Source organism: Herpailurus yagouaroundi, unplaced genomic scaffold (genome assembly GCF_014898765.1).
Source record: "Herpailurus yagouaroundi ecotype Mexico unplaced genomic scaffold, PumYag 202, whole genome shotgun sequence".
Taxonomy (NCBI): Eukaryota; Metazoa; Chordata; class Mammalia; order Carnivora; family Felidae; genus Herpailurus; species Herpailurus yagouaroundi.
The window spans coordinates 7,002,804-7,029,602 of record NW_024412433.1 but is presented as its reverse complement, the minus strand read 5'-3'; the positions used below and the strand labels follow the sequence as shown (position 1 = coordinate 7,029,602).

At 49.0% G+C, this 26,799-nt stretch overlaps 1 protein-coding gene across 2 annotated transcripts in view; it reads left to right on the top strand.

The window, feature by feature from the left end:
- The window catches only part of INPP5D (inositol polyphosphate-5-phosphatase D), a 124,168-nt gene that overhangs the window by 11,175 nt on the left and 86,194 nt on the right, over positions 1-26,799 (top strand). For both annotated transcript variants that reach the window (XM_040450648.1, XM_040450647.1), the window contains exon 2: positions 6,260-6,323. In XM_040450648.1, coding sequence (XP_040306582.1) covers positions 6,260-6,323 — 64 coding nt within the window. The remainder of the gene's footprint in view (positions 1-6,259; positions 6,324-26,799) is intronic.

The following is a 26,799-nucleotide window of genomic DNA, read 5'->3' as shown; positions in this document are numbered from 1 at the left end:
GCTTCGGATTCTGTGTCTCCTTCTCTCTCTGCCCCTCCCCTGCTCACGTGCTGTCTCCCTCTCTCTCTCTCTCTCTCTCTCTCTGTCTTGCAAAAATAAAATGTTAAAAAAAAACCCTTTTAATAAATAAATAAATAAAGTCCCTGACATTAACCATTTTTGCATGGTTAAAATTAACTGGTTTTGATCATGATAACTTTTGATTGTATTCTGAATTATTTAGGATTTTTGTGTATATGTGCATAGGGGAGATCGATTTATGTGATTTGGGTCAGGTTGTGGCTTAAGAGTCATGTAAGTTTTATAAAATATGGAGACATTTATGTGGCATCATCATTATTAAAAAAAGTTGGGCAGAGGTGCTTTTCCTCAGAGCCACTTATAGAGATCATTTTTATTTTTCATTTATTTTTATTTAAAAAATTATTTATTTTTTAAAATTTTATTTCTTATTTTTAAAAATTTACATCCAAATTAGTTAGCATATAGTACAACAATGATTTCAGGAATAGATTCCTTAGTGCCCCTCCCCCATTTAGCCCATCCCCCTTCCCACAACCCTGCCCGTAACCCTCAGTTTTTTTCTCCATATTTATGAGTCTCTTCTGTTTTGTCCTCCTCCCTGTTTTTATATTGTTTTTTGCTTCCCTTCCCTTATGTTCATCTGTTTTGTCTCTTAAAGTCCTCAGATGAGTGAAGTCATATGATTTTTGTCTTTCTCTGACTGACTAATTTCACTTAGCATAATACCCTCCAGTTCCATCCACGTAGTTGCCAATGGCAAGATTTCATTCTTTTTGATTGCCGAGTAATACTCCATTGTATCTATATACCACATCTTCTTTATCCATTCATCCATCGATGGACATTTGGGCTCTTTCCATACTTTGGCTATTGTTGATAGTGCTGCTATAAACATGGGGGTGCATGTGTCCCTTCAAAACAGCACACCTGTATCCCGTGGATAAATGCCTAGTAGTGCAATTGCTGGGTTGTAGGGTAGTTCTATTTTTAGTTTTTTGAGGAACCTCCATCCTGTTTTCCAGAGTGGCCGCACCAGCTTGCATGCCCATAAAAAAATTTATTTTTAAGCAATCTCTACACCCAACTTGGGGCTTGAACTCATGATCCCAAGATCAAGAGTCATATGGTCTCCCAACTGAGCCAGCCAGGTGCCCCAGAGATAATTTTTAAATATTTCAGGTGCCTGGGTGGCTCAGTTGGTTAAGCGTCCGACTCGATTTTGGCTCACGGGTCATGGGATCAAGCCCTGCATCAGGATCTGTGCTGATAGCATGGAGCCTGCTTTGGATTCTCTCTCCTCTCTCTGCCCTTCCCCAGCTTGCATGCGTGTAGTCTCTCTCTCTCTCTCAAAATAAATAAATAAACATTCTTTTAAAAAGCTTTAAAAAAAAGCATCTATGCTTTCAGGAACCCCTATTTATGCGTGTATGAGGACAGAGATCCTTGTTGTCGCTTATCTTCCCTCCCTATCTTTTCTTTCTGTACTGAATTTCTCGAACTTTTCTTCCCTGTTAACATTCCCCAGGACACGAGCTATTGTGGTATTTAGTGCTGACTCATGAACTCCACGTTTTCCACTTCTGATCACTTTTCCTTTGTCTCATGCTGCTCAGTTCTCACAACTGACTTCTCCCACGCCAGCAATGCAATGGTGTGCTGAGTTCACAATCAGACTTCTCCAGAATGTCTTTTATTCTTTTCGCAGCGATTCTATGAAACATGGAGGTAACGCCTTTGAGTCCTTAGAAAAATGATGCCCTTCTTTTGAGTGGCGATATGTTTTCATATGTCTGGTGGTTTTTCTTTTCTGACAAAGAACTGTCAGGAAACGTCGAGTCAGATTCTTTTGGAGATCAGAGTGGGTTTTTGCCCAAATCCTCTTACCAGCAAAAAAAAAAAAAAAAGGACCAGCAAGGATGGGGGTGGGAGCCCTGATCCGAGATCTAGCTGATGGGAGTAAGTGATGAGGGGTGGTATGGCCTCAAGGATAGGTGGGCTTCCTCCCAGGGGTCTCATATAAGGAACAATTTGCTGGACCCCCAGACTGCTGGGGCGGGGTGCTCAGCAGACCCCCAACAGCACTCTGGCTGCCTCCCCTCTGCCTCTCACCCGGCCACCTGGCCTTCCCTCACCTTCTCTCTTCTGAACTAATGGCTTCTTGTAATTCATCCATTTTCGCACTCTCTTTCTCTGGGATTCTTTGAGGTTCTGGTGGTGAACGGTGAACAAACACTGTTGGCTCCTAGGGCTGACCCACATTTCCCCTTGTTTCTATAGGGGTCCAAGTGGCTTTTTTGAACACAAGGTTTCCACCCCTTGTTCTTCCACCCCATCTTGTCTACAACACTTAAGCAAGAAAAACAACACATGCACCGACAGCACTAGAAATTGAACTGATATGTAGCAAGAGTTACAAAGGGACTTGGAAACAATTGTAGGGCATGCTAAGCCAATCAGCAAAGCGAGACAGAGACACTCATGAGGTTCTTGAATTTTCGAGCTTGATTTCTGCCTCTTTCTCTTTCTCTCTCCTTCTCCCCCCATGGGGCTCGCCGTGGCAAAGGATGTTTCTGGGTATGCTCGTCAGTGTTTATTTGGCTAGGAATAGTCATACAGATATAGTCCTGTTTATCTGAGAGAATAAAAGTGCTGTGATGTTTCTTCCTACTTCTGTTTCCTTGTCCTCTTGCATTAAAAAAAAAAAACATTTTTTTAATGTTTATTTATTTTTGAGAAAGAGAGAGACAGAGTGCGAGCAGGAGAGGGGCAGAGAGAGGGGGAGACACAGAGCCGAAAGCCGGCTCCGGGCTCTGAGCTGTCAGCACAGAGCCCAACATGGGGCTTGAACTCGCCAACCGCGAGATCATGACCTTAGCTGAGTCGGACGCTCAACCCACTGAGCCACCCAGGTGCCCCCGCTTGTCCTCTTGCATTTACGTATAACTTCCCCAACCATATTGGGATTGATCAGGAAATGCCCTTCCCGGGAAGCATCTTCCCTCTTAGAACAGGATGGGCACCTGCTGTCACCTGGCAGCTGTCGGGAGTCATGCGGGAAATTTGCTGTAAGCCCCACGTCATCTGAGGTGGGACAGCCTCCTCCATACCCAGCCCAGCACCATCCCAACGTGGGTCTCCAGTGGGACTTGTTCCTAACACAGTCACCCTGAAATGCGACCCACTCACTGGAAGGAGTAGCAGTCGAGGGCCTGTGTTAGCACCCTAAATTGTTACTGAATCACCCCAAAAGAGCTGGGAAGGGCTGGATGACGCAGCCAAGCACGTTGTCTGGATTGCGTTCCCGTGTGGTCGTTGTCAAAGCTGATAGAGTCGTGGAATCTTCACTTGAAACATTTTACATGTGAGATTGTGCGTGTACATGTCGGTTCCACGTCTGTGTGTGGATATACGCTTGTATGTACATGTATATGTGTGTTGTGTGTGTGTACATGTGTGTATTTGTACAACGTTTGTGCATCTGGGACCAGAATGCGGTGTAGCTGCTGAGGAGTGAGGGAGACCAAGGAGTCCCCCCCCCCACCTGCTCGCGGAGCCCCCGGAGCCCCACAGCATGCAGTCTGGAACAACTCATCTCCTGTGGGCTGTGTGTGTGGCATGAGTGGTGGTAGTGGTGACGTTGTCCATTTTCCCCACAAAGACCTGAAATGACCCGGCTCCGGGGTTGGCTTGTCTGGCCCTGTGCACTGGGGCTGCTGAGATATCACTGTCTAAGGGGAAATGTCCTCTCTTCCTATCGGACTAGCTTCTGAATCCTGGTCTGTTTGGACAACATGGAACTGAGTCTGTCTTTCGGTGTTCCTAGAACTTCTCTGAAAAGGCCATAACGGCTTGTCTGCCACACTTGATTAACTGAAGGGCCTTTCCGGTTCCGTGCAGCTGTCTGCGCCCCTCTCCTTGGGACCCTGTTCTTTTGCTTTAGGGGCTGGTGTTTTGGGCCTGCTGAACTTCTTGCACAAACCAGCTGCCCTCCGCCAAATGAGACTCTTCTGGCCCTGGTGTCATTTGCATATCTACTGGAGGAAGTGTCTCGAGAGCCAGCAGTGGAAGATAAGGGGGTAGCAGGGCGGAGCCACTCTTGGCATTTGTTGCTGGCTTTGCACAGGGGGCTGAGGCTGGAGGGGATGGCGACGGGGGGCTTGGACTGGGGTCCTGGGGCCGTCCTCCGTTTCTGGGACCTGTGCGGGAGGTGACGTGGCAGTGGCCTAGAGAGTCATCCCTGCCATCTCTGATATAAGCCAGGTGTGCTGTCAGCTCAGGCTCTGGAGACAGGGTGCAGGTTGCTGAGAATTCAGAGATGAGACAAGACAGGAAAAGAAACTTCCCTGTGAGAACTGAACCAGGTGGAAGTGAAATTATGCAAAACATTCTCTAAAACTTTCTTGAAATATCCATTGGTTCAAAAGCCAAAAAAGATTGTAAAATTGACCACATAAACTCGTGAAACACAGCTAAAAAAAAAAAAAAAGTCCCATGAGCACTGTCAATGACAACTCCAAAATAGTGTAGCATCTATCAAAGTCTGGCAGATAAATAAACAAAAGATGATCTTAAAAAACGTAATTCGCAGAAAATGTCAGTTTGTAAAAAGAAATTCGCAGAAAAAGAAAGACAACTATGAAACGTAAGAGAACGCGTTCAACCTTCCTCATAAAGAAAGGCAGATTAAAGTAAGCGATCATTTTTCTTTCACCTCTCAGATTTGCAAAGATTGAAATGTCTGATAACAGCCAGTTGGCAGGGTGTGGGGAAACAGACATATCCGGTTAGTGGGAGAAAAAAGTGACACAGCCTCACGGGAAGGCAATCGGCAGTCTCTGTCTCAAAATCTAGAGCCCATGTCCAGCTCTTCTTGTGCCGACCTCCCCACAGCCGCTGGTAAATGTCAGCACGTGCAGGGTTTAGCGTGCTCCAGGCATATTCAAATGCTTTGCAGGGGTGCCAGGTGGCCCAGTCGGCCAAGCATCTGACTCTTGATGTTGGCTCAGGTCATGATCTCACAGTTCGTGAGTTCAAGCCCCACGTCGCGCTCCTTGGAGTTCTCTGTCTCTCCCGGCCACGTGCATGTGCTTTCTCCCTCTCCTAAATAAATAGGTAAACATTAAAAAACGAGAAGAAATGCTTTTCGTACGTTAACTCACTTAATCGACACAGCAACAGGTAGGCGTTGTTACTGTCCCCGTTGTACTGACGGGGAGGCTGAATCTGTGACTTCACCAGTGCATGTGAGATGTAGGCACAGAGATGACAAAAAGTTGAGAAGTAACTACTCATCTCTCATCATAGGCTGGTCAAATAAATGATCACACAACCACATGGTGGAACATGAGTTGGGAAGAATTCTAAGTTTTTTTTTTGTTTTTTTTGTTTTTGGTGAGAAAAGCAAATTTCAGAACAGCATGTATACTATGATATTGTTTGCATTTAAAAAGACAGGGACATATAAGCTTGCATGTATGTTTAAAAGTTCCGGAATGGCTTACAAAAAGGAGTAGTAAATCTAAGAAGTGGGGCTCCACAGGAGCAGGAGAAGGAGACATTTATTTTTCATCCTTTACCTTTCTGCATGTTTTTTTTTTTAATTTTTTTTTCAACGTTTTTTATTTATTTTTGGGACAGAGAGAGACAGAGCATGAACAGGGGAGGGGCAGAGAGAGAGGGAGACACAGAATCGGAAACAGGCTCCAGGCTCTGAGCCATCAGCCCAGAGCTTGACGCAGGGCTCGAACTCACGGACCGCGAGATCGTGACCTGGCTGAAGTCGGACACTTAACCGACGGCGCCACCCAGGCGCCCCTCTGCATGGTTTTAAATTTTTAAAAATCGGGGTATAATTTTAAGATCTAGTTACCCAACACATATAAATGTTGAGCAAAGTGCCAGGCACCCAGGAGGGGCTGAGTAAGTGAAACTCCTGTAACGAAGCTATGTCTTGATGGCGGATTCCTTTAAATCAGACCACAAAGCTGTCAAGCACCAACATAAATCATGCGCAAAAGACCCCACTGCCTTTCTTCCTAAAGTTCCTTGGGTGTGGAGGGGGCGGGGAAGGGGGCTTGGTGCAGGACTGCTCTATGTCAAGGCCGATCTCCACCTCGGTATGATTGGCTCCAAAGTTCAGAGACATCATGCCCAGATTCCTCCAGACAGGTCAGGAATTCTCCAGAGAAATGAATTCTCTTGCATGGGTTCTGATAAAGTCTTTGGTCTATTTCAGGTATCGGAATTGTGTTTACACGTACAGGATTCTGCCCAATGAAGATGATAAATTCACTGTCCAGGTAAGCCCTTTATCAACCTAGACAACTGGCCCTGCGTGGAGCCCGTGTTGGCAGAAGTAGGTGACAAAGAAGAAGAAAAGAAAAGCCTGTGCCCCAGACAGCCTGGACATGAGGGCCCGGCTGAGCCTCTTTCTCCCCCAGAGGTCTGTGGTTGGGGGTGGCTTAGTGGCTCAACTATGACCCTGCAGAGTAACCCCGCTCTGTGACACGAGGAAGCAGGCCTGACAGACATTAACTTGTGTTCCTGAGTGCAAAGGAGAACGATGGTGAGGAAGGATGCCCAGACACAGAGGAAGGGGACTGTGGCTTGTCAATTCTTTCCTTCAGTGAGCTCAGCTGAGTGAAGGTCAGTGGGCCAGGGAGGAGAGGAGGGGGAACTTCCAGGAGAACAGACCGTTTTTCCTGAGGGACTAGATGATCGCCCGGCGGGTTAGCGTGAGATGGTAACTTTCACTTCACAGACGCCTGTTCTACCCAAGGCTGATGCTCATGGCATCTGGCTGCAACAGGTAAAGTCCAAGTGTGTAAAATTTGCCGTTAAATGGTAACAAAGAATCAGCTGCACAAGTCTTTCCAAGTCTGGAAAGACCACCCTACACATAGTTTGCATGACAAACACCACGGGCTCTGTGTGACCGCAGTGCATGACAACCAAGTGAGGTGGAGGCCAGGGGAGCTATTTTTATCTGGCTGCTTCAAGAGAGCATGGGGGTGGTCAGAACAAAGGAGGTGATGCTCTCAGTGTCCTCAGCAGGGACAGAGGAGTCATGCTCAGTTCTCGAGAGGCACCAACAAATGGGGTGCACCTGTGTGTGGAGCAGAGCGGAGGAATAGAGCAGGGCTGGGACACCGTGTCATGTAGGAGCAGCAACGGGGTCTGTGGGTCTTTCTTTTAGTTGAAAAGAAAGTAAAAGTGGAGGAAGAAAGGTGGGGCCCTATCGTTGATTCCAGAATGTGAAGGGAAGAATGCATTTTGTGCAGAACTAGATGCAGTTGTGAAAACAGGGCTGGACTAGAGGGCAGGACAGCAGGCGAGTCCCTGGGGCACAGGTCACTGGAAATGTGTCAAGAGGGAGAAGCTGTGTGGAGTGGAGCACCTCTGGGGAGAAGCTGTGTGGAGTAGAATGCCTCTGGGGAGAAGCTGTGTGGAGTAGAGCGCCTCTGGGGAGAAGCTGTGTGGAGTAGAGCGCCTCTGGGGAGCCTATTTACAGGGTCAAAGGAATCACTTCAATGAGCCACTTGTCAGAGTGATGTCCTAAGGGCATGCTTGAACCAACCCAGGGGGTTGTGAAGCTGCCTCCTCAGGCAGCTGGGGCTGTTTGGTGCAGGGGCTTCTGGGAGATACAAGTTTGGGCTCACTTGGAATTACTCCACCTGGTAGAGGTCAGGCTGAGAGCCGCTTTTGGCTTCTTCGTCCTTTCCACATGTGCACCTACACCAGTATCTGAAGAGTATCCATCTGAAGAGTTTTGGCTAGCCTGGGGTGTCCCCCTGTCTCGGCTTGGTCACCAGGGATGAATGGTAGCACATCTAGTATAAGACTGTCCGTTCATGTCCCTGGCAGCCGCTGACCACTGGTACGGTTGTCTCTCACGTGGGCTCCTCGCCTGCAGGGTGAGGCCCTCGGGCAGGCCCGTGTGGGGCGGGCAGTGGGCCTCAGCGGCCTCTACAACTTTACATATGTCTAGGACCGTGTGAACTTTCCTGGCCGGGTTGGCATCCCTGACAGGTGGTTTGCTGAAAGGAGTCTACACTCTCTTAAGTTAAAAGTTGGTCAATGCTTTTGATCTTTTTTTCCCCTTGTGGTTTCTTCTTTTCCTTCAAAGGGCAGAAGACTTTAAATATGACTAGGCCTTAAGCTGGAAAAGACACGACTTTGTGGCTTCTTGTATATACAGCGGTACCCACGACCTGTAAACACGTATAGACTGCGTCTAGTGTGCCCCGCCCCCCCCCCCTCACCTTCACGCCCTTGCTGCTGGGTGGCCTGTGTGGCTGTGCGTGGCGGGGTGGTGGGGCACCGAGGGAGAAGGCCTGGCCTGGGACCAGAGGGTTTGGGGCCCTGCACCCGGGTGCAGCCTGCCGTGACTCAGCCCTTCTCTGTGGGTCCGCTCTTTCTCCCACCAACAGGTGCACTTCTCAGTTCCAGTCCCCAGAGGTAATCTGGGTGGCTCAGCCACCAACAGCTTTCTCTGCACAGTCCACTCAGGGGCCACGGGCCTGTGTGTGAACGGGCTGCCTGAGCCACTACCTGCCCCATAGTCAGAGTGTGAGGACAGAGGGTTACCTGAGACGACGCTCAGCCAGGGCGATGGGTGGGCAGGTTCCCTAGAAGAGCTGGGGTCCTGCTGGACACGTGTGCTCCCGACCCCGGCACTGGGCCTGCGACCTCTTTGGTGGCCAACAGCAGGTCACCAGGGTGCGGGGATCCGTGAGGACTGGGCAGCCTGTGGAAGCTTCCACGCCTAAGGATACACCTTCCTATAAAAAGACAACACCTTACCGAAATAACGAGAGTAGCTGGCTGCTGAGGAGCTAGTTAAAGCACGTGCGCCATGAGGTGAAGTCAGAGACTCGACGTGGCCTCGGTCCTCGCCAACGGCTGCTTACTTTAACTCTGGTTCCTCTTTTCATGTCGAGGTAAAACCTCATACTCTTTTCTGAGCTGAGCCACAGTTTCTAAATAACTCATTCCTTACACCTGAGTCTGCTCAGTGCCACCAGAATGTGAGGCTCCTAAAATAAGAATCGGGCCTGAAAAACTTGGCCGAGTGAAGCGGCAAAGGCTTTACTGGCTTTCTCACGTTAATTGCGTCCACTCTTCTCCTGGGGCTTCTGTCTTTTTGGCAAAACCAAAGGGCCACTCCTGGTCCATCCGTCCGTTCTTTGTAGAGGGACCTCATGATGAGTGCATCATGACCCGCAAGAGGAAGCAATCCTGGCCCTCTGTGACCTTGCTCTCTCTCCACCTTTCTCAGGCTTCCAGATAATCAGAGAGGGGAGGGAAGGATGTAAACTAACTTCCTTCAACGCCCCCCCACCCCCACCCCTGCTGTTAAGTACGAGCGTGGCTGACGCGTACAGACGGTGGAGCTCAGACCCGGGTCTCCACCCCAAAAGCGTGTCCAGACCTGGCTGGCTGTTGGCCCCCTGGGAAGGGTGGACTCTGGCAAGGGAGGATGAGGAGGCAGGGCCATGTGGCCTCTCAGAGAGAGAGGCTTCTCTTCCTTCCCACGGTTGTTGATGACACTGGTCGTCACTGGCATTTGGGCCTCGTGGCGAATCAATGAGGCACCTGGCACTAAGTCAGGAAAGCATAAAACGTGTAGAACACCCACCCGGGTGACAGGCTGACGTGGGGGAGCCATCACCTCCGCCACTGCTGTCTTTATTGGCTGAGAGGAAACCAACGTAAGTCAGTCCTACCTGATGCTCAGGTGAGGGGAGGGAAGGAAAAATGGAGGAAATGAGATGGAAAGATGGGGGGAGAAAGACAATGGAGAGACAGGGAAGAAGGAAAGAGAAATGAATGAGAAAAAGAGGAAGAGGAAGAAAAAAGGAAGGAAGGGGGAGGAGTAGAGGTGGGGGAGGGTGGGGGGCTGTTTTGACAGAAGACAGCGTGGAAATAGGTGTGGGGCAGAGCCAGCAGAGAAAGGGGAGGTGGGGAGAAGGGGAGGCGGGATTCTAGAAGATTCTAGGCAAGTGCCTAAGGGTGGTGGGAAGGGGGCAGATCTTGTGGTGACCAGTCTCTCTCTGCTCTGCTCCTTGGGCTGTGGATTTCTGTGTCTCAGTTACCTCAGGGGCCTGAGAGAGGGGTGTTCAACACCCTCTCTGCCCCCCAGGGCCTGAGAACCTTCTGGTCCTCAGGGGTGGGCAGTGCTCAGAGCCCTGTGTGAGGCCAGAGGAAGGCACACCAGCTCAGCCCCTCACGCCTGAGTTTCCCAGGCCCAGAGCTTGGGTTTCTTGTAAAGCCCAAACTCCTTTTCTGACTTGGAAAGGGAAGCGACACTCCTCTGAGGAGCATTGACTCCAGAATGAGCTGTTAGGCCTCTGTGGCTTTTAAAATGGCCCTCCTCTGTGGGAGATGACGGACCAGTTGGAAGCAGCACGAGTGGTCCTGATGGGCCAGCCTGAGCGTGAGCAAGGGGAGAGAGGAGGCTCACGACATGCTCATAAATGGCTATCCCAAAGCCAACACCACAGTCGAAGTCCACACAGTCCTTTCAGCTGTATTCCTACAACCCCTCAACCTTTGCCCCTGTTCTGACATCCTTCCTACCAAGAAGAATAAAGCAGAAAATAAAAACGGCCCCTGGTCCCCGTCACATCAGTGTTTGCGGTGAACTTCCTGTCTTTTCTCACGGTTGAGACCGTATCCAGGATATGGACTGTTTAAGACAGGAACACGCACGAGTTTTAACGCAAGTTTAAGTGAAGACGGAATGAATTTGAAACTCTGCCTCGTAGACTCTTTCGGTCTTCTTTCCTGATTTAGAAGAAAAAGCCCAGTGGCTCAAGCCGCTCGGGTGAGAGGCTCATGACTCAGTTCCTGGTCCCTGACAGTGGCTGTCATGTTGCTCTGGGCAGTGTGACTTTTGGAGACAGAAAACAAAACAACTTTCTAAAAGTTGTTCATTCGTCACAGTGTCCCGGAGGGTAAACGGTTGAGCCATTGTTATTAAGTTCAGGAAGAGGGTGGTAGCTGTTATTGTTCTGAGTGGTCACCAAGTGCAGCAAAGATTCCATCTGAGCTGCTGGGCGAAGGATGTGGCTCTAACACACATTTCCTGACATTGCACAACGAGAGGGAGCAGAGAAGGTGCAGGCAGCAAAAGACACCCCGGGGCCATGCAGAGGGCAGTGGGCCTGGTGGGGGCCCAGCAGTCCCTTCAGGCCTTGAAGGCCACATTCTAGAAGCCTGCATTTCTTTACATTGAATTGAATTGGCTTGAACTGAATCGAATTGACTTTATTTTGTGAATTTTTCAAATTTTGCTTGCTGCAGAACGCAGGCCAGTTTTCTAAGCTTCTGAACATCTCAAAACGTCCCCAGTTGCCTTTACACTCAAAAGGAAATTTGATGGGGATAAAATTTTTTGAGGACCAAAATCCTACAGAGGTACCCTTCCAGTGCCTTCAGAAAATAGCCCCCAGTGCAAAACCCAAGGCCATCCTGGGGCTGGTTCCATTATGGGGAATCCGTTTTTTCTAATTTCTCTGCTTGGAAGCTGGTGTGAATTGTTTTCTACCCTTGTCATTTTCCTTTCGTCAGTAGTTCCTGGAATGTGTTCAGCCTGTTTGCTCTGCAAATTTGGGTCTGTCTTTGGCTCAGACTTCTCTCCTGATTGGTCTTTGAATAAGCTTTTATGCCAGCTCTTCTGACTTCTGTTTGTCATGTCAACTTCTACATGACTGTCTTTATCTTCTCTACGCACCCCCCCTCCCTGTCCCCAGACATCTTGTCCTGTCCCTGCCTCTCGTGCCCTAAGCCTTCTGGTCCACCTTGCCCCCCGAGATGGGCCCGTTTCCTCTTTGTTGCCCAAAGCAGAGCTCCCTAGGGCCATCCCCAGCTGTAGTTGGCAGGCTTGGGCACGGGGATAGGACGCAATTGTAACCGGTGGAATGTGAAGGGAAGTGTTCTGTGGGGCTTCTGGGAAAGGTTGATTGGTCTTAGAGACACAAAGACGGAATGGTCCCCTTTCTCCTTTCAGAAGCTGTCATAGTGTGTGGTAGCTGGGGCTTTTGCGCGCCACCCCCCCCTGCACCCAAGAGGCAGCTGGAGAGAGAGGCCAATACTCAGAGGGCAGAGCAGAAAAATGAAATGCATCTGAGGCCACCATCCCCCATGATGCCATTAAATGAACTGAACGCAATTAGACAACCTGGTGACCGCCCTGCGTCCAGTCTTTCTTTCTGTTCAAGTAACTGAATTAGGGTCTTCTGTCACCTGCAGCCAAAAGTGTCCTAACATGCAAAGGTTCGGGCTCCCTAAGGGGAATTTCAACGCAGAAAACGAAAATTTTAAATTGAACATCCAGTTTCACTGCCCCAAAAGCCCACAAGCCCACGACATGTCCCATGTGGTCTCTGCCTTTCCGCTGTCCTTGGCTGCCGCCTGCACCGTGTTCCTGGACTCACTCCCCAACCCTCCCCCCAGATATTGCCTGTGACGCACCTCCAAGCCACAAGCCAAACATCCTGGCGGTCAGTGTCCCCTTCTCCAGCTGTAACCACAAAAAAAGCACAGAAACCGGGGCGCCTGGGTGGCGCAGTCGGTTAAGCGTCCAACTTCAGCCAGGTCACGATCTCGCGGTCCGTGAGTTCGAGCCCCGCGTCGGGCTCTGGGCTGATGGCTCGGAGCCTGGAGCCTGTTTCCGATTCTGTGTCTCCCTCTCTCTCTGCCCCTCCCCCGTTCATGCTCTGTCTCTCTCTGTCCCAAAAATAAATAAAAACGTTGAAAAAAAAAAAAAAAGCACAGAAACCAATCCGTATCCTAGCAGCTTCTGCCCTGAGAAGGCACCTCGGTTGCTGCTTACGGCAGATGGGTTAGCCCCTCCTCTGGACTTTGCCTTTCAAGATGAGGTCCTGGGTCTAGCTGTGGCACATGCAAGAGGCCACGTAGCGTTACCCAACAGAAGGGAGTCTTTCCGCTAAGAAAATACCTCACCTGAGAGGCCTGCCCTGACAACTCCATAAAAATATCTACCCGCACCCCCGTCCCCATATCTTGCTGTGTCTTCCATGTGGCACTTGTAACTACCTGATCTTATATACTTCTCACTTGATTCATGTATTGTCTGTCCCAGAACTGTCTCTGGCATGCAGTGGCCACTTGGTAAATATTTATGGAATGAATGAATTCTCTGCCACCCTTGAGAATACAGAAAGAGCTACATACTTCAGTTACAACTTGTTTTGCCGTAGCCGCACTCAGCAGTCCTAAATTGGGTCTCCACGGGATCCACTTTATCTGTTGACTACTCACTCCTGTTTTTCGTGCCCTGTTTCTCGTTGCCTTCGGAATGCCAATTTCCTCTGCATTCTGGGCAGGGCCCTCTGTCCCACAGTCTCCGTTTGGCTGCCACTCCCTCCCATGTGGATTAGAAGTTCACCATTGAGTTTTTCATTTTGCTGCAAGCCTGCCTTATCTGGCTCATCTCCCTCTTTGACTGGCCCTGTCATTTGTTGGTTTTTCCCTTGGTCCTCTTCTTGTGGGTTTTCACTCCTGGGTATTAAAGGCCCCGCCTTCTACATTTGTGTGAGGACATCAGATGCTTCCCAGGGTGTTTTCCTAGTTTCTGCCGCAGCATTTTCAGAGAAGGCTCCTTCCCGTCTTCTTCCCTCTACCCTCTGTTTCTTCTTCTGAAATACTGGGATAAAGGCAGTACGTGTCTCGTAGGCAGATTTCCAGCGTGGACGGAGATGGTTTATGTGAGGCACGCAGTGCAGTGTTGGATATATGGGTGACTCCATGAATGATCGATTTACAACAACAAGGAACGGGGGAGAGAAGCAAAGAGGCCAGTCAGCTAAGCAACCCCCAGGCAGAAGCCCAGGCCTGCCAAGGGTTAAGGATGCCAGCTGCAGGGGAGGCAGAAAGTCCAGACATTTGGGGACACAGAAGACTCGGGAGTCCGGGGATTGGTACACGACAGTCAGAGGGGCTTGGGAAGAAGTGTGAGTGGCCAGGCATCCTGACTGGCCAGATTACTGCCCAGGAGCAGAGAGGAGAGGGAGGCACCAAGTTTGGGCTTCTCTGTCTGGAAGGGGACCTGTTCGAGAACTGTGATTGGCCTAGGCCTGCTCATTCCCAGCTTTGAAGCAGTAGGGAAGACAGAAGGAGGGGGTCAGGGCAGGGGCTGGTGGCTGGGGTCCCCACTAGGCAGCTCTCAGAGAGCCTTGAGGATACCGGAGAGGTCAGAGGGAGGGTCCTCTCACTCCCCCTGGGTCCTACCTCATCGTGCCTTCTCACCACTGCCCCCCATCGATCGAGCCCTTCTTGGAGCCAGCCACTTGACATATGTTCTTTAGTTTAGTCCTGGAAGGGAGTATCGTTATCATTATTCTCACTTTAAATACAAGGAAACCGAGGGGCTGATACTATTTGCTTGGCTCACACAAGTAGTCAGTGACAGGATAAGGCTGTTATTTGACCGGCCGTGCTCTGGCTCTGGCCAGGCCACCCTCCCTCTCTTCTTAGCTTGGCTCTTAGTCACTAAGGCACCCTGCAGCCTGGGCCTCCGGCTGGAAGGTAAGCGCCAGACTGAGTCTGCTGCTGCCACCATGTTTGGCTCTCGACCTTTGGTTTCCCAACCACTGGACTTTGGCCCTAGCAATGGAACCAGCTGTGAGTTGTATGGCATTTGAGCCTTTAACCTTCTTGAAGGAGGCTCGAGATGACCCTGCTTTTAAGCCGAGTCCAGTCAGCTCTGTAGCCATATCTCCTGACCATATTCCTTAATGACTTGTCATTCCAGAATGACTTAGCTCAGAGATGCCCCATTTGTACATCTGCTTGTTCACGCAGCAACTTCTGGTTGGGCGCTGGGGGTACAATAGTTAGCCAACTTCCTAGGCATTGTTCCTGCCCTTATGGAACAGATGTTCACCCTAGAGACTGATGACAAGCAATCATCAAGATTGTCCCCTGGACCGAGATCTATATCGCTTGAAGTAGAGGTGTTTCAGGTGTTTCTGTAGCAAAAGGAGCCCGCCCCAAATGGGAGGAGATGAACGACCCGACCAATGCCCCTAAAATATCATCACTCCCTCTTCTGTGCTGCCATAGCACTCACCCTTTTCCCGCTACCGTGCCCTCTCCGTGTGGGTGGTCCTCAGCTCTGTTGTCTGTCCCCCCCCCCCCCCCGCCCCCGCTCTGGTGAACCGTGGGTGCCTCACGAACATGTGTGAGGGCTCGTTTGGTTCTGTGCTGCCCTAGAGCCTGGCACAAGACAGAAGGTTCATAAGCATTTGTCCAACAAAAGGCCCGGTTGGACTTAGCTTGAAAATGGTGCCTCTGTTTACCACTCAGGGCTCACAAAACCTCTGGAGGTTAATCTTAATCCCCCCATTTCTTGGCAGAGGTGTGCCCTACTTTGAGCAACCGCAAGAAGGAAAAATCCAAATTTCTTCCTAAGTATTGAATGACTTAATAGATAATCCGTTAGTCATTTTTACAAAGAAATTCACCATAAGAGAGTAGGAAGATCTCAAAGTCCCTTCATTTCTTCTCCTCCTGACAGTCCAAGTCGAGAGACCCTCTGTGCCTGCCCATCTCTCCGCCACACTTATTCTCCTTCATGACTTGGGGGGAAAGTTTCTGAAGTTTTGAAATGAAGAAATGTGTTTTCCAAAATCCAGTATCTCTGGCAAATATATATACTCTTAAGACCCTAAGAAGAGGCCTTAGTACCTCATACTGGGACAAGGAGAGGACACAGGGACACAGTCCCAGGCTTTAAGGAGGGAAACCAGACATTCAAACAAGCAGATTTCAAGGTTGCTCAGAAGTCTGCAAGAAAAACCATTGACTGCTTGGGAAACCGGACAACAGAATGGCTCTCTCTTTGTGGGAAGGCATCAAGGAGGTAGTAAAGATAGTTACTTCTACCGGTACCAAGCTCCTTCCTGCCCCAGGATCTTTGCACTTGCCCTGCCCGCTGCCTGTGACTCTGTCCCTCTAGATTACCATGTAGCTAACTGCCCCAAAGTTACTCCCAGGTCTTCCTGTCTAAAGTCATGCCCTGCCCTGACAATCATTCTATTTATACCCCTTTCTTCATAGCCCTGATCACTGTCAGCAACCGTATTAGTTTCCTTTTGCTGCTGTAACAAATAACTGCAAATGTAGTGATTTAAAAACAACACAAATGTGGGACACCTGGCTGGCTCAGTTGGTAGGGCATGTGACTCTAAATCTTGGGGTTGTAAGTTGGAGTCCCTCGTTGGGTGTAGAGATTGCTTAAAACTAAAATCTTTAGGGGCACCTGGGTGCTCTGGCTCAGTCGGTTAAGCATCTGGCTCTTGATTTCGGCTCAGGTCATGATCTCACAGTTTGTGGGATCAAGCCCTGCATCAGGCTCTGTGCTTACAGCATGGAGCCTGCTTGGGATTTTCTCTCTCCCTCTCTGTCTGCCCCTCCTCTGCTCACACACACATCTCTCTCTCTCTCAAAATAAATAAATAAGCATCATAAAAAAAATATTAAAAAAAACGTAACACATATGTATTATTTTACAGTTCTAGGGGCTGCTAGCCTGAAATGGGTCTCACTGGGCTAAAATCAAGGTATTGGCTGGACTGTGGTCCTTTCTGGAGACGTAGGGGGAAATATCTCTTCTTGCCTTTTCCAATTGCTGGGGGCCACCTGCCCTTCTTGGCTCACAGCCCATTTTCCCATCTTCAGCGTCAGCAGCAGCCAGTCAAGGCTTCCTCCCCATGCCATGTCTCTGGTTCTGACTCTCCTACCTCCCTCTGTCCCTTCTGAGGACCCTTGGAATTTGACTGGGCCCACCTGAATAGTTCAGGACGCTATCCTTATCTCAAGGTCAGTACATCAGCGACCTTAATTCCTTCTGCATCTTAATCGCCCCCCACCACCTGCCTCAATGCCATGCAAGAAAACCTATCTATGGGATTCAGGGGTTTGGGATCCGGACGTGGCCTTCTTTGGTGGGTTGTTGTTCAGCCCACCCCAGTGACTGTCTTTGTTATTTACCAACTCCCCTGTTTGTCCTCTGTCTCCACCATGAGGATATGAAACCCACAGGGGAGCTAAGACCTTGGCCGGCTTGCTCACCACTGTATCCCCAGCTCTTAGAAGAGCGCGTGGCACGTAGGCGGTTCACCATAAATATTTGCTAAATGGCTGAATGAAGGGGTCAATTTGTAACGTGAGTGTGGGAGGAGACGCCTGCATTTCTTTACCTCTCAGTGGAGGGGAGTGGGGTAGGGACCATCAAAGGCCTCTGTGCTCTAAAAGTCTACGATTCCTTCTGTATCAATGACCTCAACCAAGGTTTAGGAGAAGGGGTGCTCGGAGCAGCTGTTTCATAATCTGTTCCGGGGTGTGGCGGCACACCGGCCGTGGCAGGCGCTGGGTCTGGAACAAAGTGAAGGCAGCAGGGGAGTTTGGGGGCGAGCAGCGGAGTTCCTTAGGGAGCTGCCCCAGGCGGCGTCCCCCCCAGGCAGCTCCTCTCCAGGCTGAGGACTCAGAGTCTGTCTGCCAGCTGTCATTTCTGTCTCCCCCGGAGCACCTTGAGAGCTTCACAAAGAGAAATGAAGCAAGCTGGAAAGAAGACCATCTCAGGGACCTGTAATTAAGGATAAAAATATCCCTCCTCGCCTCCCAGGAGCGGAGAAACAGAGAATGCCCCCGTCCCGGGGACCCGGGGAACCATGTGGGGTTTGGAAAGATCATGATTAGCACAGGTTGTTGGTATGGATGAGCTTGTACAATTAGAAACGCCACCTATATCCAAGCAGTGCCAAAAGACATGTGGTTAACTTCCTGACGGGGAGGACTGAAGCGTGAGGCGTGTTAAATACAGAACCTTTGCTTGGGGAGGACACAAAAGGGGAACTGGACACAGGGAAGGAGAAGATGGGCTTCCTTCTCTGCAAGCGTCAGAGGGAAATGGCGATTCCGAAGGCAAATGTCGAATACTGGAGGTGGAGGGGGACGAAGAGACCCCCGGCAGCACCCCCGCCTTCCCCTGCCTCCCGCCCCATCAGTCTTGAGCTGGACTGAGCCAGGCTGTGGAGCCCACGACTGTCCTGGGCTCCCAGGTGCCCCCACCCCAGCCCCCTGCCCCCCTCAGCCCCACCCATGCTTCCCACCTAAAGGACGTACCCCTGCTGGCGCGGGTGAACACATTTGGACCCCGTGGTGAAAATGGTTACGCAGGCAGGAGCGGAAAGGTAAATCAGGAGCACGTCCTGAGAGCGATGTCTTCCTGTCTTCCTGCTTACACAGCCCGGCTAGGACCACTCAATCACTCTGTTGGCTAACTTTTCTTTCTTTGCATTCAGAAGGATTACTGCGGACCAATGTGTGTTATCTCTGCTTTTGCTCTTAGCAAAGTAGTAAGTGACGGTGAGGAAGTTCAAACCGAAAATACTAAGCAGAAATGAAATCCCCTGCCCCTGAGCCATGCCTTGCTTCCTGGGAAACCGTCCGTGTAAATGTGTTTCTCTAAAATGTAACTTTAGAACCTGTGACACATTTGCCGTCTTAAAAATAGTCTTAAAAGTACTTTGAGTGCTCATTAACGCACTCTTTAAATGGTGACACTCCTCCCATACGTGGGGGAGAGATTTGCAAAAATTTGGTAACGATGGTGTTGTGCCCGGTCAGCTAGAGCAAACACAATTTTAAGTGTGCTATGATTCCCTTTAAAAGTGGAAGTGGTCAGAAGGTGCACACTTTCAGTTATAAAATAAGTAAGTCGTGGGGAGGCAACGTATAGCATGGTAGCTGTAGCTAATGGAACTGTATTGTACATTTGAACGTTGCAAAAAGTTAAGTATATGGCAAAAGCTCTGATTACAGGGGGGAAAAATTGTAACTGTGGTGCTGAATGTTAACTAGACACGTGGTGATCATTTTGCAACACATATGCTTATATCGACTCATCATGTTGTACACCTGAGCTAATATGTTGTATGTCAGTTCCAGCTCAATGTTTTTCTTTATTTTTGAGAGAGGGCGCAAGTGAGCGAGGGGCAGAGAGAGGGGGAGAAAGAGAGAAGAACCCCATGAGAGAGAGGGAGAGAGAGAGAGAGGGAGAGAAAGAGAGAGAATCCCATTTAGGCTCCCCACTGTCAGGAAGGAGCCCGATGTGGGGCTCGAACTCGCGAACCGTGTGATCATGACCTGAGCCGAGTCGGATACTTAACTGACTGAGCCACCCGGGCGCCCCTCTATTTTTTTAATGTAAAAAAGAGTTTACTGGAAATGTTGCCTAGGAACAGGTCAGTGATAGTGCTGGTAGTAATAAGAGCATCATTGCTTGAAGCCCTTATGCCATCTGGAGCTCCTTCTACTGTCAGTCCTGAGGCAGCCTCAGGCCACACTCCCTTTGGCCAAAGAATGTTCCCACTAGTGCCTCCCGAGTGCCCTTCCTCTGCCTCCGCCCCATTCGCCCTGTGCCGTCCCCTGGTTCCCTCCCTGGTAGAGCCCAAGAGGTTCTCTAGCTCTGGGGAATGAGGCAGCCGCTGGCCCCAGGAGGACATAAAGTATTTGGGTTGCAGCTGGTCTGAACGGAGATGTGCAAAGTGAGAAATGCACACCAGATTTCAAACACTTAGTACAAAAAAAGAAAATTGAAAATTTTAAGAGACAAAGAAAAGAATAATATATCTCATAATGATTTTTTTTATTGCAGATTGAAATCCTCCTATTTTGCTCTATTGGGTTGAATATATGCATCAACTTAATTTTACCTGATTTTTTAAAACCTTTTTTTAACTTTTTTTTTTTTTTTGTAATCTCTGTGCCCAATGTGGGGCTCAAACTCACAACCCTGAGATCCAGAGTTGCATGCACCACCAGTCAAGCACCCCGTAAAATTCTTTTTTTTTTTTTTTTTTTGAGAAAGAGAGAGAGAGAGGGAGAATCCCACAAGGGACAGAGAGAGAAATAGAGGGAGGGAGAGAGAGAGAGAAGCGAGGCTTACCCAAAGTGGGGCTCCAACTCATGAACTGTGAGATCATGACCTGAGCCGAACTCAGATGCTTAATGACTGAGCCACCCAGGTGCCCTTAAATTTATTTTTAATGTAAAAAAAATTCTTTTTAATGTAACTACTAGAAAATTTAAAATCATATATAAGGCTCAAGTTGTATTTCTATTGGAGAGCCCAGAGTGTGGGCCAAAGACCAGCATCACCTGGGAGCTTATTAGAAATGCAGAGCATCAGGCCCAGAGGTACTGATTCAGAAGCAGCATTTAAACAAGATCCTCGGGGCGCCTGGGTGGCGCAGTCGGTTAAGCGTCCGACTTCAGCCAGGTCACGATCTCGCGGTCCGTGAGTTCGAGCCCTGCATCGGGCTCTGGGCTGATGGCTCAGAGCCTGGAGCCTGTTTCTGATTCTGTGTCTCCCTCTCTCTCTGCCCCTCCTCCGTTCATGCTCTGTCTCTCTCTGTCCCAAAAATAAATAAACGTTGAAAAAAAAAATTAAAAAAAGAAAAAAACAAGATCCTCAAGCGACAGCCAAGTTTGAAGACCATGTGTGTGGGGGGGAGGGGGGGGATGGCAGTTGGTCTCACACATGACGGGAGGGAGGGCAAATCAGCAGTATCCAAGAGTACAGATAGCGCCTGGGCCCTTGAGGATGGCTGAGCCACCGAGAATGCGTCCAACAGGTTACATGGTCAGAGATACACACAAGGGCGTTCACTGCAGCCACCCCTGCAAGGAGAGACCAGGGAGAACGGCAGACAACCTGACTGTGAATAATAGGGAACCGATACGTGAATTGTGGCCTGGCCAGTGGAAGATTTTGCAGTTATTTGAAAAATTAAGGCAGGGGCGCCTGGGTGGCGCAGTCGGTTAAGCGTCCGACTTCAGCCAGGTCACGATCTCGCGGGGTCCGTGAGGTCGAGCCCCGCGTCGGGCTCTGGGCTGATGGCTCAGAACCTGGAGCCTGTTTCCGATTCTGTGTCTCCCTCTCTCTCTGACCCTCCCCCGTTCATGCTCTGTCTCTCTCTGTCCCAAAAATAAATAAACGTTGAAAAAAAAAATTAAGGCAGAGTTGTGCACAATAAGCTGGAAATCTCTCCAAAATGTTAAAAAAGTTGCAGGATGATATGTATTCTAGTACAATTGCTTTGTTAGGGGATAGATTATATGCACAAAGCTACGCATGCGTCAGAGTAACAGGAAAGATGTCTGAGAAACTGTTCACGGTGGAACAAGTAGGGGCATTTTCGGGCCATGGGGGGGGGGGGTGACCAACAAGAGGAAGGGATTCTACTTTCCAATTTACAGCCGTTAGTACCATTTTAATTTTTTTTTTTTTTAACCATGGCTGAGGTGGAACTCCCGTAATCATTATTTTTTTTTTTTTAATATTTCACTTCTTGCCTTTATTTCAAAATTATTACTACAGGAAATGGGATCGTGTCAGAAAATCTGGGGCTGAGGTTGCTGTAGCTTGGGGTCCCAAACGGGAGTCCCCATAGCGGTTGGGGAAAGACAGACTGAGACCTGATTGAGGAAGGGCTTGAATGCTGGGCTGGGGAGGTCAGAGACCGTTCTGTGGGTAGGAGGGAGTCATGGAGGGGTGTTTGTAACTGATGTGAAATTCCCATCCCACGAAATTAACTGTTTTGAAATGAACAATCCTGTGGCATCTGGTACATTCACAATGCTGCATGACCACCACCTCTGTCTAGTTCCTGGGCATTTTCATCATTCCAGCATAAACCCCCAGACACATAGAGTAACCATTTGAAAGTGAGTTGTTGTTTTTTAAATTACCATTTATTCCTTACGCCCGTTTCCCCGACATCAAGACCCTTGTAGGGAAGTGCTTCTGTTCTCTTTCCTTCCCGTTCTTTCTCGTTTTCCTGCCCTTTTTTTCTCGTTTTGTTTTTCAACCCAAATGAAATGTGAATATACCTTTAAAAAAAAAAGTGTTCAGACAAGGGCGCCTGGGTGGCTCAGTCTGTTAAGCGTCTGACATCGGCTCAGGTCGTGGTCTCACAATTTGTGAGTTCGAGCCCAGCACCGAACTCAGCATCCGTGTTGACAGTGCAAAGCCTACTTGGGAGTCTCTCTCTCTCCCTCTCTCTCTGCACCCCCCCCCATCTCAAAATAAATAATAATTTTTAAAAAATACTTAAAATCGTTCAGACAAAACAGAAGCACAGAGAGTAGAAAGCAAAATTCTGCCCTCATCATCGCCATACCCTTCTCTCCTCTGTGGGGGTAACCATTGCCAATGATGTGGTGTGCATTTACATAGAGATATGAGCTTGTACAAATATATAGCTTTTTAAAAAATAAATGGGATGATGTGGGCCCCCTGAGTAGTTCAGTCCGTTAAGCATCTGACTTTGGCTCAGGTCATGATCTCATGGTTCATGGGTTCCAACCCCGTGACAGGCTCTGTGCTGACAGCTCAGAGCCCGGAGTCTGCTTCAGATTCTGTGTCTCCCTCTCTCTCTGCCCCTCCCCCATTTGCAGTCTGTTTCTCTCTCTCTCTCTTAAGAATTAAAAAAAAAACTAAATGGATTATGCTGTACATATCGGTGCCCAATTTGCTTTCTTCTCGTAACACCTTGTCTTTGAGATCTGTCCATTCAATTCACGTACCTCTGTGCTTTTCAACCATTGTACCATACAGTCCATCCTTCTGTGGACAGCCATTTACACACTTACACTCACAACAAGTGTCCTTGTTGTCATTAGTACAAAAACCAAGTGGTGCAGTCAACAGGCTTGCGCTGGCCTCTGTGCACATGTGCAAGTTTTCTTCAAGATGGTATTAGTAGGTTGAAGGAATGCATATTATCATAGATACAGTCTGCTCATCCTGCCAGAAACTGCTACCAAGTGGCCCTCCACCTGGTGTCACTTGGTGCCCACCAGATGCCCACAACTTCTCAATACTAGACATCAGTGTCTGTAATTTTCACCAAGCAAGGGGTGAAACATGCAATCTCAATATTTTATTCTGCATTTCCTTCATTAGATATGAGGATATGGGGCACCTGGATGGCTCAGTCAGTGAAGCATCTGACTCTTGATTTCGGCTCGGGTCATGATCCCAGGGTCATGGGTTCAAGCCCCGTGTTGGGCTATGCATGACAGAGTGGAGCCTGCTTCAGATTCCCTGTCCCTCTCTCTCTCTGCTTCTTCCTCACGGTCTCTTTTTCAAAATAAATAAATAAACATTAAAGAAAACAAATGAGGATAAACATTTTTTCCTATGTTCACTGACCATTCATATTTCTTTTCCTGTAATTGCCTATTTATAGTTTGTCAGTTCTTTTTCCTTTTAAAAAATCCTTCTGGTTAAAAAAAAAAAACTCTTTATATGTTTTGCATATTAATTTTTGGGTTAGTTAGTTATGATGTAAATATTTTCTCCCAACCTGTCATGTTTTAAAAACTTTGTTTGCGGTTCATTTGTCATGTGGAATTTTAACAACTTTTATGCAGTCACATGTTTTCACTTATGTATTCTGCGTTTTGTGAATTATTCATTTCAATATTATTTATCCAGAGAAAATACTAGTTTTTCCTAACAGTTTCATGATAAGCTTTTTTTAAAAGTTTATTTAATTATTTTGAGAAAGAGAGAGAGAGAGCGCATGTGAGCATGAGTGAGGGAGGGGCAGAGAGAGACGGAGAGAGAATCTCAAGCAGGCTCCACACTGTCAGCACAGAGCCCAATGCAAGGTTTGAACCCACGAACTGTGAGATCATAACCTGAGCCGAAGCCAAGAGTCGGATGCTTCACTGACTGAGCCACCCAGGTGCCCCCATGATAAACTTTTATGTTTATCTCTTTATTTTTACACTTGATATAAAACAGGGGCAGTAACCCCATTCTCCGAATGGATAGCCGTACCGTATGTTAGACAGTATTCACCCCACCATCTTATTACACACCAAGTCCCACATCCCGCTAAAGTGCTTTTGGGCTCTTCCTTCGGATGCGCGGACTGACGAATCTATTCTTGCCCTGGTTCCATCCCGTCCGCGTGACGTGGCTTTGTTGTCTGTGTTCCCATCCGGTGGGCTAAGTTCCTATTTATCGAGCTTGTTTTTATTCCTTGGGGGTTTCCGTACATTTTCTTTCCCAGATGAATTGTATAATCAGCTTGCAAAGTTCTTTTGAAAAATCTGTTGGCATTTTCATGTAATTACATTGAATCTATAGCTTAATTAGAAAATAATTCGTACCTTTCCACTACTGAGTCCTTCTGAGAGCGTAGCACCTCTTCTGTTTGTTCAGATTTCCTTTTATGTCCGTTTTGTGCTGTCTTTTATATTTTCTCACTGTAGTTCTTACGCCTTATGTTCTTACATGTAATGTAGTTTGGTTACCTTGGCAGACAGAATCCGTCCTCTTCCGTGATTTTCCGAGTGGGCCTGGTTGATGTCTAGGGAAGTTACGGTGGTACTACTCATCTCGTTTCTGATTTCCGAGGACGTTTTTGCTCCAGATGGAGGGTGCAAATCAAAGACAAGGAATAAAAAGGGGGAGGCGGAGGGGAGGGTATCAGCCACACAGTGCCCAAACCGGAAAGACGCAACGGATGGGAAGCTAAGCTAAGCAGGGCCAGGTGGTGGGTGCCCAATGGCCTTCCGTCTGACTCGCCCACTGCCTCAGATCACGGAGCTCTGCTTCCACCTGCTTCTGTCTGGCACCCAGCGAATCTGAGAAGCCGGAGGGCTTGGAGGTGGCCACACGTTGGTGAGCCCACCACCCGGATCCTAATCTGAATCACTAGTGTAAACGAGGAGGAGAGCCCAAGAGCACCAGAGGCCATGCCCAGGCGGACGGGGGTGTGCTCTCACCCCGGTCCATATTCCTCCACGTAGCTCTCGACAAAACATCATGCAAGAATATCACAATATGTTTTATTGGAACGATGTATGTTATATCGAAGATCACAGACTGGCACACAGCCCCTGCTGTGTTGGATTTAGTGTTCTCCTTGCCTGACATATGTTTTTAAAAATTATGAACCAGCTAAAAGCAGTTTTAGGAATTCTGAGATTTCATAAAATATCCTGAATTTTTCACTTTCCTTGAAAAACTTGAAGATCTGGTAAGCTTAGACCTGTCTTACCCCACGGTAAGCTTCCCCCTTTTAATGAGGCGTTTCTCTTTGACGTGACAAGGTCCCCACCTCTCCCTACTGCCTCACTTCCCAGCCTGTTCCCCTTGTTTATACCGGCTGCCTGGCCTCGGTGGGCAGCGGAGCTGTGACCTCTATCAGATACAACCAACGATCTAATTCTTTTGGCTAGCAAACCTACATCAGCCTTCTGTGTAAATAAAATAAGAAAAACAGGTTCACCTGACCTGGTCTGGTCCCAGCAGACTCCTGCCGGCTCCCAGGATCGCTCCTTGCTCTGGCACGTCTTACCAACCATGCTGTTAGTAATCTGATCTAGAATCTTGCCCAAAATGAACACAAAGCTCACTCAACTGTAAGCTACAGAAGAACCCGCCTGACCCATTGTGAAAATCACAACTGGCCTGGCCTGCCTGCAGGCATCTGGCCTTCCTCTCTGCCCTCCCCTCCAGCTGGTCAGTACTGTGTGGTTGACTTCCCACCCCGATTGCGCTTCCTCCCCTGGGGGAGGCTTGGATTCTGCAAAGCAGGTATGGCTGTGTTCCCCGTTTCCGTCTGGGGCTTCGGACCCGTGATGTACAGGTGCTTATATCGGTCCCTCAGAGCCAGCGGGAGCCTGCAAACGGTGACTTTCGGTTCCTCTGCAGAGCATATGTTTACCCTAGGCTGCCCATTCACTGCTGTTTACCTAACCTGAGCCTCTTACCCCCAGAAAGGGGGCTCTGGAGGGTTCATTCATCCCTGCATCTGGCCAACCAGAACATTTTGCTACCGTCCTTTGTAGACAGTCTCACCTCCCCAGCAGGCAGGTGGGAAGCTTCCTGATTTGACCTGGATCTCCACCGTCTTTAAGGGAAAAAATGCTCTTCCTCGCTGAAAGGTCACCCCTCCCCCCCCCCCCCCCCCCCCCCCCCGCCCCGACCCAGTGAATCACCAGCCATCTTGTGTCAACAATATTGTTTCCTGATCCAGTGTTGCTTCCAGAGGTTGGGGCCGTGCGGCGCGAAAGGCAGGTGCATCCGTGAGGCCTCTAGGAATTGAAGGGATGATTTTGCCAAAGCTGTAAATGTCGCCGGGGCCCATGCAGTGGCAAAGACAACAGGTTCTCCAGGGAAGAGGACAAGATGCCGGTTTGCAGTGCTGGCCAATTCCTGTGGTGTAAATACGCTCACCGTGACCTCACCATAGTGGCCACATGTAATACCCAGCTCTTGGGGTTCTGGAAAAATTGGGCTTTGGGCCAGTATGAGTTGGCACAAGCTGGCATGAGATTATAAATGTATACCTGCTCCTGCCCTGGCCGAGTCTGCGTGCCTCTGGGACAGTAGACGTCTTTATTAGAGACTCCCGTGGCTTGTTAGGGGTCAGCCAGATTAATAATCGCTTCTGCTTTACTTAAAGTCCTTTTAATCCCCAAACCCTTATTTTTTTTTTTTCAACGTTTATTTATTTTTGGGACAGAGAGAGACAGAGCATGAACGGGGGAGGGGCAGAGAGAGAGGGAGACACAGAATCGGAAACAGGCTCCAGGCTCCGAGCCATCAGCCCAGAGCCCGACGCAGGGCTCGAACTCACGGACCGCGAGATCGTGACCTGGCTGAAGTCGGACGCTTAACCGACTGCGCCACCCAGGCGCCCCTCCAAACCCTTATTTATACGT